Consider the following 14,137-nt stretch of genomic DNA (forward strand, 5'->3'; position numbering starts at 1 on the left):
TGAACTCTAGGTTTTCTGTCATCTGTGTATTAATAATGCCTTTTTCTTTATTCTAGTGAGTCTGCATGTCGGTTTTATAGTCAACAAATGAAGGGGAAACAACTAGCAATCAAGAAAATGAATGAGATTCAGAAGAATATTGATGGTTGGGAGGGAAAAGACATTGGACAGTGTTGCAATGAATTTATAATGGAAGGAACTCTTACACGTGTAGGAGCCAAACATGAGAGACACATATTTCTCTTTGATGGCTTAATGATTTGCTGTAAATCAAATCATGGGCAGCCAAGACTTCCTGGTGCTAGCAATGCAGAATATCGTCTTAAAGAAAAGTTTTTTATGCGAAAGGTACAAATTAATGATAAAGATGACACCAATGAATACAAGCATGCTTTTGAAATAATTTTAAAAGATGAAAATAGTGTTATATTTTCTGCCAAGTCAGCTGAAGAGAAAAACAATTGGATGGCAGCATTGATATCTTTACAGTACCGGAGTACACTGGAAAGGATGCTTGATGTAACAATGCTACAGGAAGAGAAAGAGGAGCAGATGAGGCTGCCTAGTGCTGATGTTTATAGATTTGCGGAGCCTGACTCTGAAGAGAATATTATATTTGAAGAGAACATGCAGCCCAAGGCTGGAATTCCAATTATCAAAGCAGGAACTGTTATTAAACTTATAGAGAGGCTTACGTACCACATGTACGCAGGTAAGAAATACGAAGTTGCCTGTCACTTTTGTTTTCCTGCTTCAAACTGATTTTCTTTCCTGCGTGGGTTATTGTTCCTAAAATAGAAAAGAAACTAACAACCAAAGACCTCTTTTCTTTGACTAAAAATACCATCAGTTTGTATTTCTTTGGAATGTTTTACTTTTTCTACTATACTTACATACTTTTTTTTAAACCTTACCATCAGTTATAGATGAGAAAATGAGGTCACTTGGCTAAATTTATCCAGTTAGAAAGAGAAGAAACAAGACTAAAGTTAGTAATAATTCATCATTATTGGGATCTAAAAAGTTTTTTACTCCTTTATCTTTTTTTCTTTCTTCTCTTTCCATTACTGAGATTATAAACAAAAATTTTAATATAACAAAATTGTACTGGTAGTACAAATATACACAGCATTGCTTTCCCTCAGTTTCCACTCCTCAACCTGATTATTTAATATTAAATGTTGCAATTCTGAAAGCCAGGGATTCTAGTTTTATTATAATTTTTCACCTAGAAATGTCTATAGTCATTGTATTTATTATACTGATCCAAAAATTTAAAAAATCATAGGAAGTGTAAACAGACTGCCTAGATTTTACATGAAAAACAAATAGGTTATTGTAATTTTTTTCCATACAAAGTTGTTTTTTGAGAGGTACAATTTTTCAGTAGTATGACCTGCCAATTTAGTTGCACTTCACCAACCTTCTCTCTGTTCTTTATGATCTAGACTACAACTGTAAAAATGTTTTATTCAGTTACCCAAAATTTGTGATTACAAAATACTTCTTTTCTGCTTAAGGGATTTTTAAGGCTATAAAAGTTCAAATTGCCCTTCTTGCCACATTTTCCTGGTTTTTAAGTCCCCTTAGAGGACTTACAGAATTTTTATAACATAAGCATTCTAAACTTTATCATTTCATCCTAAGTACCTTTGTTTGGGGTTCCTAGACTCATTTGTAGTAAAATTAATCTTTAGATTTTTATCTGTGTTTATAAGAAAGAGTTTTAATTTTTTTTTTTTTTTTTTTTTTTTTTTTCCTGTAGAGCATTGTAAGAAGACTTACTACTAGTGTTTACTGTCACAAGTCAGTGATATTTGGGCAGGAAAACATTTTCAAGTTACAAAATTTTTAATTGTTTCTCTAAGACTTTATTGAGTGATAAAAGTTTTCTCTAAATTGCTATGTTTCACAAAGTTAATTTATGATTATTAATAAGCAGCTGAAGAATGACAACTATTTTCTGGGGAACTGTGCTTTTTATTTATTTTTTAAATGAGGACACTTTAAAGCAGAGTTAACTGGAACAAGCTGATAGTTGTAGTCTTGAAAGTCTTCTTCCCTTAATGTGTACAATGTTAGCTAAAGTCGGTGGACATGGTACTTTGTAATGGTGGTTTGTTAGTTATTTCTGTCTGATACTTCTTTTCTATATCAATTTTTAGCTTTGGTATACAGTAATATTTTGAGTGCTTTTACTTATACTAAATATAAAACACTTAAATTTCAAGATTTATAGAACTTTGCCAAAGTTAAGTGTATTGAAAATTTAAGTTGATGAGATTATTTTACTTAAAAAAGTAAGTTTTTAAAAAATTCCTTCGAGTAATTTTTTGAGAAATAAAAGGCTAGTGTTGGTTTTGGAAGTGTTGTGGCTAAGTTTTTTTGACATTTTTCTTTTCTGTCTTCTTTTGAAGCTTAACTGAATATTTTAATTTATTCCATAAATATATTACTGGTGAAACAAGTCTACAAGCAGCTTTCGTGAGTTGTGGTTTACAGTACGCACAAATTAGTGTTAACTGTTAGCTTATCTGGACTATTCTGTAAGGCCTGTTACTGAAGTTATTACTGGCAACACAGAATGGTTTTTAATAGACCATCTATGAACTTGTAAAACTGAAATGGACTTTTAAGGCCTCACTACAATGGTAACAGATCAAGTTACCATTTGTTTTTAAGAACTGTTGGTCTGCTCTTCTTCTCTCATCTTTCTTCAGCCTCCCCAAAGAAAGAAGGGATTTGTGATTTGGTTAGTAGGTATGTTTATTGGAGAACATACAGTACAGGTTGTCGCTTACACTGAAACAAAGCTAACATTTAACTTACACATGTTTATTTTATTATATAGAATTGTAATAAAAGACATTGGATATAATACATGAGAAAAGTTAATGAATACTATACGACACCACTTACAGACATCTTTAGATTATTATAGTTTGGTTAGACATTGTCATAAAAACAGAAGAGAAACTGGTTTAACCTTACTTTATTCAGACTTCACTGTGGTGTCAGCCAACTTTATCCCTCAAATATTTTAACAGTAATGTACAAAATGGAGCTATAGATCTCTAGTCTAGAGAGATGTCCAGGCCTTCACTTTGTAGACAAATCCCAAGGCCCCTGAAGATTATATGATTTGCTAGAAGTTCTATTACCAGTTAATTCCAGAACAAGTCAAAAATTAGGTTTCTTGACTCTAAATAGAGTATACGTTCTACCATGTTACATTGACTCATATAAGGTGATTGTTTTCATGAATAGAATATGTTGTAATTTTTAAATTATATGTGTTAATAGTTAAGTAAAAGGATCTGGTACAGATGTGAGCTCATAAAAATAACTCCCTTGGTTTGAACTGCCAATAATGTAAATGGCTTGTTCGTTTCTGGGCAAACGTGTATACTATGAAGATATTGTCAGTAATTTTTTTTTTCTTATTGAAATAGGATATAGGTAAGCTCTGACTATAGATACACTTCCATTGGAATGCATAGATTTTTTATGTATAGATACTGATCATTATTTATTTATTTTTTTTTTTACAAAACCCAATCATTAGTCTATTGATGTAGTTTGCTCTGTAAAGGGAAAGCTTTGTGGAAAGAAAAATTTAAATTTAGGTGAATTAGAAAGTGGTTAACTTGTTTAAAAGATTGCAACAGGGTCTTACGTGGAATCTAATTTATAACTTGTCTCTCAGATTCAGTGTTTCTGGTTGTATCATAATTGGCTAACTATATCAGAACTTTGGGATTTGTCCCAAAAACTAGGGGAAAAATTATCCAATTGGATGGATCATTCTAAATCTGGCAATGGTATGAAGAGACTATTATCCTAAGTAAGAAAGCACAAAGCAATATGCACAAATAAAAAGCTGAGAGTAGGAATTTCACTTCTGTTACAGAGTTGTTGTAGGCAACAAAGTACAAGTTAATTAATGAGACCTAAAACAACATAAGTAGAGAAATGATAGGTGGTGCTGTGTCCAGTTTGGTAGTCTATTTTAGAAAAATGAGATGACCCTGAAGTAAGGATAATAATTCAGAATTGACATTTTATGGGAAATAAAAGCTTTGCATATTGAAGTGAGCGAAAAGGTGTTTCCCTTGCATGGTAATTTCTCTTTTACAGAAGATGGCATTGAAAAAACTTAAGCCAGAAGATATTTTTGCTTAAAGTATTTACTGCTATTTTATACCTTCATATGGAAAAGCCTCAAAAACCTGAATTAGATTTATTTTGAGTTTGTGTCCTATAAGCTGAGATCTTTTGAACAATTTTTTATCTATAGGGCAGCGCTGTTCTATTTTTGTACTCTCTGATTTTTTTAAAAAGTGTTTGTGCGTCAGCATAGCGTCTGTTTCCTTTTTTAAGGAATTCAAGACTGATTGTTTATAAGTCCTTGTTGAGGAGCTTATTGTTTCTTGTAGCTTTTTAAATGGCTGCATTAAAGGGAGAATTATCACATGAACAGACATCCTGATTATAACAGTGTTTTACTATGGTGGTTGGGGGTAGGGTGGTCTTTTATATAAGTAACTTCTTTATGTAATAAATACAAAGTTCATTGACTTTGTCAAATAAAATGTCAAGTGTCAATCAAAATAGGCACATAAGGAAAAAGGATTGGATTATCACTTCCCATCTATATTCTGAACACTAATGTAGGTATACTCTTGAGTTCCTAAAATTTTGAAGTATTGTGCAGTAAAATATCGAAGAATGGTTTTATAGTGAGGAAAACGGAGACAGCTAGAAGGTCAGCAGAAAAAAATAACTCCAGCTTCTGTTTGAAATAACCTGGACCTAAACCAGGTTGGTGATGGTAGAGTATTTATATAGAGTTAGCTATTTTGATTTGGGAAAGCAGAGCAACTAGTGAACATGGTGGAAACCTTAGCACAGGGACTTGAGAGTCAAGTAGCAGAGTAATGTTCTCTCTAATGATGAGGGGGAAAAACTGTAGAAAAAGTCTTGGTTGTTGACCACATTGAAATCCATCAGGAGGTCATGTTTGAGAAAGAACTTTGTGGAATTATCTCCACAAGCAAGTGATAAACAGAAAGGAAAATATAAAAATGGGCTGTTTTTAATTTTTTTACTATGATTATATGTTCCTGCTTATGTTTTAAAGCCAAACCCAGACTGGCTTTTGTATTTTCATGTGTTTACCTTTCAGCTCTCTCTGCAACATGGTTTTAGAATATGGGTAGATAACTGCTGCTCCACAACTAACAACGGCAGTATAAAACTTAGCTTTTCCCATTGCCTAATCAATGGAACTAGGTACTCTGTTTTCTTTCAAAATTATATAACCTGTCCTTATTGATGGGTGTTTGTTTATATTATCTTAGCTCTTTACATCATCAGTAAGATAAAGGTCTCCAGTGGTTAGTTACAGTCATTGAAATGGAGAAACTGATGCAATAGAAATAAAAATAACATCTGGAATTTTTATGCTTTTCTGTGTAAAATTTCAAATATAAGTATTTTGTCTTCTTAATATGTTTTTCATTCATTAGCAATTTTTCATTGGTTTAGATTAAAAATAGAATATAAATTAATACAAGCCTGGGACTATATGCAGCCTTTAAGATATTTTTTGAAAGTACTTAAATTTTCGCCAGATTTTCTTGGTTTGTTTTTAGTTTCTGCTGCTTTTGTCTTTTTGGCAAAACTACTCAATTCCAGTCAAGCTAAAAACAACTCTAGAACCTAATACAACAGTCAAGATTCTGGGAGTGTTTATTTCACTGCCAGCTGCAGAACCCCTGTACAGTATACAGGAAGGTACAGCTGTTAATTCCTAAAATCTAGAAGAAGGCTGATCAAGAGTTAGAGAATCACAATTAGACTGCTAATTTTTCAGTGACTTTCTGGTGCCTTTAACCAAGATTAGCAGTACAGGTACATTCTGAATTAATCATTCATGTAAATTTCTATAGTGGTTATATAACTCACGGTTTAATTGTTTATATTTAGATCTCACAGCTGTGGAAACTTTCAGGGTTTCTTTAATCCAGGGAGGTTAAACAGTATGATAGAAAAGAGCACTAAATCAGGAATCACATGATCTAGGTTCGGGGTCCGTCTCTGCCACTCTACAGTATGACCGTAGATAAGTCTAGTTCCATCTCTTCCTGCCCTGCTTACCTCACAGAAATCATAGGAAATAAGTTATGTCAAAGTTCTTTGAGAATGTTACGTAACAGACCAAGAATTGGTATGATCCCATTTGACTGTGGCAATGAGACACATCATGGCTTTCCCAGCATTATAATCAATTACTAAAGTGCTCAAATGGCCAGAAGTTTTGGCTTAAGAAGATGAAAAGTCTGTTTAGAAATAGCTTGCCTTTAAACATAGCCACAGTTTTCTTAAAACATACTTTAAGTGACTTAGAACTTGCTTTTATTCTGTTTTTCAACTTAAAATTCCCCTTGATGTCCCTCAAATTTTTAGCCTGATTTTCATGGCATTTGAGAAAATATGGATGTGGCTGTTGATTTTAGATTTTTAGACTGAAATAAACTTTTCCTTTAAAAAGGGAGAGGGTACCCTAAATTTGGAACACAGGTCAAGGATGCTTGGAATACTCTGTACTGCGGGTGTGGGCTCTCTCCAACAGTGACAACTCAGCATCTCTCTAGTGGCCACTGCTTTTGCTTCCTAAACATGCTGTTTTGAGTAGCCTCACCTTACAAATAGATTTGCAGAACAGGAAGAAGATTCTTGAAAGGGAAGATTGTGATGAAACCGATAAAAATCTCTGTATTAAAATCTTGTACAGCCTTCTGTTTTAATATCTTTTCTTCTGGATGAGACATTAGTCTTTAACTTTTGAGGAACTCTGTAACTGAAGACAAACAATAAAATACCAACAGAGAGGAAATTATTAAAGGATTATATGTATTTAAATTACTTTTATCAGTAACCCACTCTAGCCTCAGAAGGCATAAAGCTAACGAAGAAGGGGACATTTAAAACCAATGTATTTTTATCCTGTAAATCTTTCTTTAACTTAAAATAGTATTATTTTAAATTCAGGGTTGTCTGATATTTCAATCAGTTATTATCTCGATGACCACATATATCAATAGATTGGAAGTATATTTCTGTTTTATGATAAATCCATGAATTTGCTTTTTGGGGAAAAAGTTATTATAAACATTTTATTTTAAGGCTAAACCTAGGATGGTTCTTAGTGAGAATCAGCCTAAATAGAAATTTTCCAAACAAATACATTGTGCTTCTGCTAAATCCTATGCTAATAAAAGACATTATGCTTCTTATAAAACTTTGACCCATGTTATGTAGCCTAACAGAAATAAAGGCATCTGCTACCCTCTATGAATTTACTATTGGAGTTTACCAGTCCCTAATACAAATAGGAAAAGAATGCTCCCAGTAAAAGATTCAAGTTACTGAACTTTCCCCTCCTTAAAAAAAAAAAAAAAAAAAAAAAAAAAAAAGATTTACAATGAAATGTGGGCCTTAATAAAATTTGAATTATAGAAGTGAGTGATTTCCCCCCCATTATGGGAGATGTCTTTCCCCCTCTTTATGCACAAGACAACAGCCCAAGTCTCTTGTGCTAGTGACAGCAGCCTTTCTCCACAACTTAGGAGAATACTGTTAAGGAGAGATGGGAGTAGGCCAGGCCTGTGGGAGTGATCACACTCAGCTTCTTGTTTTACTTCATGGAGATGTGAATGCAAAGTAGGTCCTTTCATGGAAGGGATTGGAGACTCCTGTATTTATGATTGACCTCTCAGTGTGACTACTTGAAATAAAGGCAATTAAAGGTTGGAATAGGACCAAACCAACATATTCTATCACATTTAATAGTTTTAATAGCTTATAGGTATTTGTAAGCATCTTTAAGCAGTTGTGAGATTTTTAGCAAATAATTTAAAAACTGTATTTAACTTAAGCTACTACTTTATAAATTCCAGTTTCCAGTTGTATGCTCTGTTAACATGATTTAAAGAAAGCTAGACAAGTAATCCTAGATAAACTAATCTTGATGAAAGGAAAAGTAATGGGTTATTGCTGTGGCCTTTCTCTTTATAAGGGAGATAAACCAACTGGTGATGCTTTGAGATCCTGGTAGCAGGTGGGAGGGGAGCCTGGTTCCCTGCTTTACCTTTGCTTTTCTTTCTTGCTCATTCCTATGGCCGATGAGTTTAAGATCATCTTGTCAGTGTGCAGAGGGCAAGAAATAAGTTGATGTAAAGTTTTAATATCAATGTTTTCACCACTAATTTAGGAGGCACTAAGCTAGCAGTGCATTACCAAGCCCAGTCTGTTTGTCAAAACATTTTGGAACTTTTAAACTTGACTATTTGATCTATTTTGAAAATGTAAATAATAGTTTTAATCATTTTGAATCAGAGAGTTTAATAAGATATTTTTCCTTTTTCTTCTTAGATCCCAATTTTGTTCGGACATTTCTTACAACATACAGATCCTTTTGCAAACCTCAAGAACTACTGAGTCTTATAATAGAAAGGTCTGTCCATTTAAAAAATATTTAAATTCATTATTTTTTGTTAAAAAAGAGATTGAGCTAAGATCTTATGTTTTTCAGAAATGTTAGATGAGCTTTAAAATATACTTCACGAGCACTTTTTCAATAAATAAAATCTCTTAAATGAACATTTATTTTGTTAGCTTTTATTATTTCAATACAAAAATTATTTTTTGTATGTGAAAACTCGGTATTTGAAATTTCAAATTTACAGAACGATCTATATAAAATTTATAATTTAGAGTCGAGAAATTCAAATTTTGATGAGTTAGATGTTCTAAGTAAGTTTTCAAACATACTTCATGTTGAGTAAAATGGAGCTTGTCAGTGAACAAATACTGTGATGGAAGGAAAATATTTCATGTACCCAAACAAAGAGCAGTCAGTTTTTCTGGAATTACCCTTAACAGTGATTATGTCACCTGATTTAGAGTAATTCCACAGACCAAAAATGAATATCAGTCCCATAACTTTATAGTCACATTTATTTTTAGAATTTGCATGTATTCTTTATTTTGTTTGTAGTTAGTTTTATCTATATATTGGCAAGTACTAATTTATTTTAAAATTTTAAAAATAATTTTATTAACCTTTAATATTATAGAAGTCTCACTTATTTACACTGACATGCATATTTTTAGTAATTTTTTACAGTATTCTCTTGATTTTGCTGACAGGTGGAAACATTTGTGGTTTTCTATTTGTATAACTCGATATAATTAGTATTTTCATTAATTTGTTCTATTTTATGTTAGGTTTGAAATTCCAGAGCCTGAGCCAACAGAAGCTGATCGCATAGCTATAGAGAATGGAGATCAACCCTTGAGTGCAGAACTGAAAAGATTTAGAAAAGAATATATACAGCCTGTGCAACTGCGGTAAGCATTAAATAAATGAAGCAAATAAGTCTTTATCAAACTTTCATTTTAATGTTGAAGTATATAAGGACCTTTCCCAAACAAGGAGCGGGGTGACAATAAAATTAATAAATTAAATTTACTAATTAGAGCAGTTATCAGAAATTATAGTGTAAGTCTTAATGTAGAATTTTGGAAGTGTTAGGCACCCTGATAAGAATAATTTGGTAAGAGTTACAGTGTTTTCATTTGTATTGTACCATGCATTGTGATAAACATTTATGTTTGATTCCCATGTAATTCAATTCTGTGTTAATGCTGTAGAGTATTAAATGTATGTCGGCACTGGGTAGAGCACCACTTCTATGATTTTGAAAGAGATGCATATCTTTTGCAACGAATGGAAGAATTTATTGGAACAGTAAGAGGTATGTTTTTTTTTTTTAGGTGCTTAGTTTTATATGTAATAAAAGTACCAACACGGTGACTATCAATTGATGTTATTGTGGTTCAGTAATACAAGATGTTTATAATAGTACCAGCATAACCATTTGAAAAAGTTAAAAATTTTCATCAAACAACATTTAGACCTGCAAATTGCTCAACAGTCACCCTGTTGATCCAATGTATTTTCATTTACTGAATCAACTTACTGATTATTTTAAGAGTTGGTTAAGCCAAGTCTTCATACATATCCCAAAGTATGAGGGCATTTGGGAATTACGTTGTGCCATTATAACACCACTGATGGAGGTCGAGTGGGCCACAGGTGAATAGAGAGAATCAGGGAGGAAGCAGAATGGATTAAATTGAGAGTTTGTGTCTAACACTACCACTGATCAGATATGTGACTTTGGGCAAAATCACTTAGATTCTTTAGACTTCAGTTTTCTTATCAATAACATGAGGAGCTAGGTTTGTTGATCTCCAAGGTTTTCCTTCTAGCTTTAAAGATTATATGAGTGTATAGCTCTAAGGATGTCTTAGACAAACTTATTTTTATTTCCTTTGTATGCTCTAAATGATAATCAGAAAATAGTTAAATAATAGTACTTTAAATGTACAATACAAAACAGAGCCACATCAAAACTCACACTAAAAATGAAGGAATCAGTCCTCTGGCACTGATATTTATTGGTTTATAAAATGCAATGTGAATTAGATTAATAGTGTGTATAATCTATCCTTATAAATCTTGTGATTTACATAAGATATACCTTTTGGAGGATTATAAAATAATACATTAAACTGAAGATCAGGACAATGGGGTGGACAATCTCTACAAATTAAGTACTTTCTAATTTTATTTGGAAAGGATCTGGAAGAACACGTGCCAGGCTACTAACAGTGGTTACCCATGTGGAGAAGAGTAAGATTAGGATGGGGGCCGGGAAATGGAAGGAACTTGTATTTTTCATTTTGATCATTTGAACTTTTTATAGCAAAGATACGTTCAGGTATCATCTGTGTGATTTTAAACCATTTAAAAATATTAAATAAAGAATATTTAAATGTTATTTAAAATATAATGTATTGCAGGTAAAGCAATGAAAAAATGGGTTGAATCCATCACTAAAATAATCCAAAGGAAAAAAATTGCAAGAGACAATGGACCAGGTCATAATATTACATTTCAGAGTTCACCTCCCACAGTTGAGTGGCATATAAGCAGACCTGGGCACATAGAGACTTTCGACCTGCTCACCTTACACCCAATAGAAATTGCTCGACAACTCACTTTACTTGAATCAGATCTATACCGGTATGTACTTTAACATTCAAGCTGAAAAATCATTTCAAAAGAGTGAATTTTTAAAATGAAATACTGATTTCTGCCTTACAGGGTTGTCCTAAGACTTAACTGAAATCGTACATGAAGTGTCTAGTAATGAGGCCAGGCAGGCACTTCCTGTTCTTTCACTCCCTTGGTCCCTCCAGCTGAATTTACACCTTCTGTCTTTCTGTGGTCACCCCTAGTTGGTAAGGCTAGGTTCAAATCCTGGCTTTACTAATTGCTGACCCTGGGCAACTTTAACCTCCTTGTGTAACTTTATCCTTCTGCCCCTTATTTTCCTCAAGAGTAAAATGGGGCTACTGATAGTACGTACTCCTGGGGCTGTTTTGAGGTTTGAAAGTCAGTATATGTACATTACCTAGCACAAAGTAAGGGCTCAATAAATGTTGGCTACTGCTTTATTGTGAACTTATAGCCATTATAGTCTTTTTTAGTTTATCATACTACATTGATATAATTATCTCAAAAATGTCCTTCTGATTTTAAATGGGGACTATTTAGAATCTTAAACTAAATTATTCATTTTTTAATAGCTAAATGAGAAAATGAGCTAAATTTATAGATCTCCCACTAAAAATCATATTTCTGAAAATTACAGTATTAGAATCTATTTTGTTTATTTCCTAGGACCCTTTTGTGGTAGGTTTTTTTCCTCTCCTCCTTTAGACCAAAAAAAAAAAGATGTAGGAATTGCATTGATTACTGTACCCTCTTTGAACTGATTTATAACAGATATCATTACTTAAATGTCTACTTTGTCACCCTAATTTATTAATAATGTTTATAAATGCTGGAAAAGATATTATGGAGGAGTCTCAACCTTGCCCAAAGCAAAATGCTACTATAAAGCAACACTAAAAGTACACAGGTATTTCCATAAAAATAGTTTTTAAAAACAGTTTTTAAAGGCCGGGCGTTGTGGCTCACTCTTGTAATCCCAGCACTTTGGGAGGCCAAGGCAGGTGGATCACCCAAGGTCAGGCGTTCGAGACCAGCCTGGCCAACATGGTGAAACCTTTTGTCTACTAAAAATACAAAAAATTAGCCAGGCTTAGTGACGGGCACCTGTAATCCCAGCTACCCGAGAGGCTCAGGCAGGAGAGTCACTTGAACCCGGGAGGTGGAGGTTGCAGTGAGCCAAGATTGTGCCATTGCACTCCATCCTGGACAACAAGAGTGGAACTCCATCTCAAAAAAAAAAAAAAAAAAAGTTTTAAAAAATCCATAAGGAAATATGCATAATTATACTTTTTTGTTATACCTTGTTTTCACAAACCTTTCTGTTGGTGTAAGAGGAAAGTTCATATGAGAGTTTAGTTTTTAATCTATCTCCTTTACTTAATAAAACAGTGTCTATATTAGAGGAAAAAGTGTCATGTAGAATTATGTATTGATGATTTTAGAGCTGTACAGCCATCAGAATTAGTTGGAAGTGTGTGGACAAAAGAAGACAAAGAAATTAACTCTCCTAATCTTCTGAAAATGATTCGACATACCACCAACCTCACTCTGTGGTTTGAGAAGTAAGTATTCCTAGCATTCTTACATTTTATAGCTGTCAGCTATATTATGAATTTCAATGCAATTTTGTTTTTGTTTTTGTTTTTGAGAGGGAGTTTTGCTCTGTCACATAGGCTGGAGTGCAGTGGCACATCGGCCCACTGAAACCTCCACCTCCCAGGCTCCAGCGATCCTCCCACCTCAGCCTCCAGAGTAGCCAGGATTACAGTGTGTGTGATATTACACTCACCTAATTTTTCTTTTTTTTTTGAGACAGAGTCTGGCTCTGTTGCCCAAGCTAGAGTGCAGTGCATGATCTCAGCTCACTGAAACCTCTGCTTTCTGGGTTCAAGCAATTCTCAGGCCTCAGCCTCCTGAGTAGCTGGAACTACAGACGTGTACCACCACACCCAGCTAATTTTTGTATTTTTAGTAGAGACGGGTTTTCACCATGTTGGCCAGGCTGGTCTTGAACTCCTGACCTCAAGTGATCCACCCATCTTGGCCTCCCAAAGTGCTGGGATTACAGGCATGAGCCATTGTTCCTGACCAATGCAATTTTATTTCTATATGTCTCATGTCTTTTTCCTCTGTTCCTCCTTTATTTAGTAATTGTTTTTCATTGAATGAAAATGACAATATTTTTCATTAGAAAACGTTGAATGTTTTTCTAATGTAGCATTTTAGTTTCACTAATTATTTTCATTAACTTTTTTTGAGGTTCTTTTAATGGTTGCCTGGTTGCCTTAGAGTTTACCACACACATCTTGTCAGAATCAGCTTCAGACTTACAGTAGCTTCATACCAGTGATATATAGAAATATTACTCCTATGTAGCTCTATTCCCTTTCTCCCTTTTTTGTGGTACTGTGATACATATTACATCTTATTAATAATGCAAATCAAACAATACATTGCTACAGTTATTACTTTACCATTTGTCATCATACTCTTAGACCATTAAAGCTTTGCTCTCACCCACCTCCTTTGTGTATTATTGGCAACATATTACACATATATTACATTTCTATGTTATAAACTCAACAATGTGTTTATATTATTTTAAGTCAGTTATGAGAAGAAATGAGAAAAAAATACGCATTTACAAAATGTCTTTAATAATTACACAATTACCTTTACTGGTGATCTTTGTGTGGATTCGAATTACCATCTGGGATCACTTGCTTTTCAGCCTGAAGAATTTCCTTTAGTATTTCTTCTGGAGGGTCGGCTAGCAACAGATTCTCTCAGTTTTTGTTTATCTGGGAAAATCTTTATTTTACCTTCATTTTTGAACAATACCTCTATCTTCAAGTTAATACTTTTTTTCAGTTCAAATACACTATTGAGCTTTTCCAGTAAGTTTTTTATTTCAGTTATTGTACTTTTTAATTCCAGAATTTCCATTTGGTTCCTTTTTATAGTTTCTGTCTCTTTAATGATATCCTC

At 33.3% G+C, this 14,137-nt stretch overlaps 1 protein-coding gene across 1 annotated transcript in view; it reads left to right on the plus strand.

Moving 5' to 3' along the window:
* Window positions 1-14,137, plus strand: part of SOS1 (son of sevenless homolog 1 (Drosophila)) — a 158,787-nt gene that overhangs the window by 116,918 nt on the left and 27,732 nt on the right. The window contains exons 10-15 of the mRNA XM_011997324.1: window positions 57-712; window positions 8,437-8,518; window positions 9,292-9,414; window positions 9,718-9,821; window positions 10,933-11,155; window positions 12,592-12,711. Of these exons, the coding sequence (XP_011852714.1) occupies window positions 57-712; window positions 8,437-8,518; window positions 9,292-9,414; window positions 9,718-9,821; window positions 10,933-11,155; window positions 12,592-12,711 (1,308 nt within the window). The remainder of the gene's footprint in view (window positions 1-56; window positions 713-8,436; window positions 8,519-9,291; window positions 9,415-9,717; window positions 9,822-10,932; window positions 11,156-12,591; window positions 12,712-14,137) is intronic.

The sequence above is a fragment of the Mandrillus leucophaeus genome, unplaced genomic scaffold (genome assembly GCF_000951045.1).
Source record: "Mandrillus leucophaeus isolate KB7577 unplaced genomic scaffold, Mleu.le_1.0 Scaffold538, whole genome shotgun sequence".
In the NCBI taxonomy this organism is placed as follows: domain Eukaryota; kingdom Metazoa; phylum Chordata; class Mammalia; order Primates; family Cercopithecidae; genus Mandrillus; species Mandrillus leucophaeus.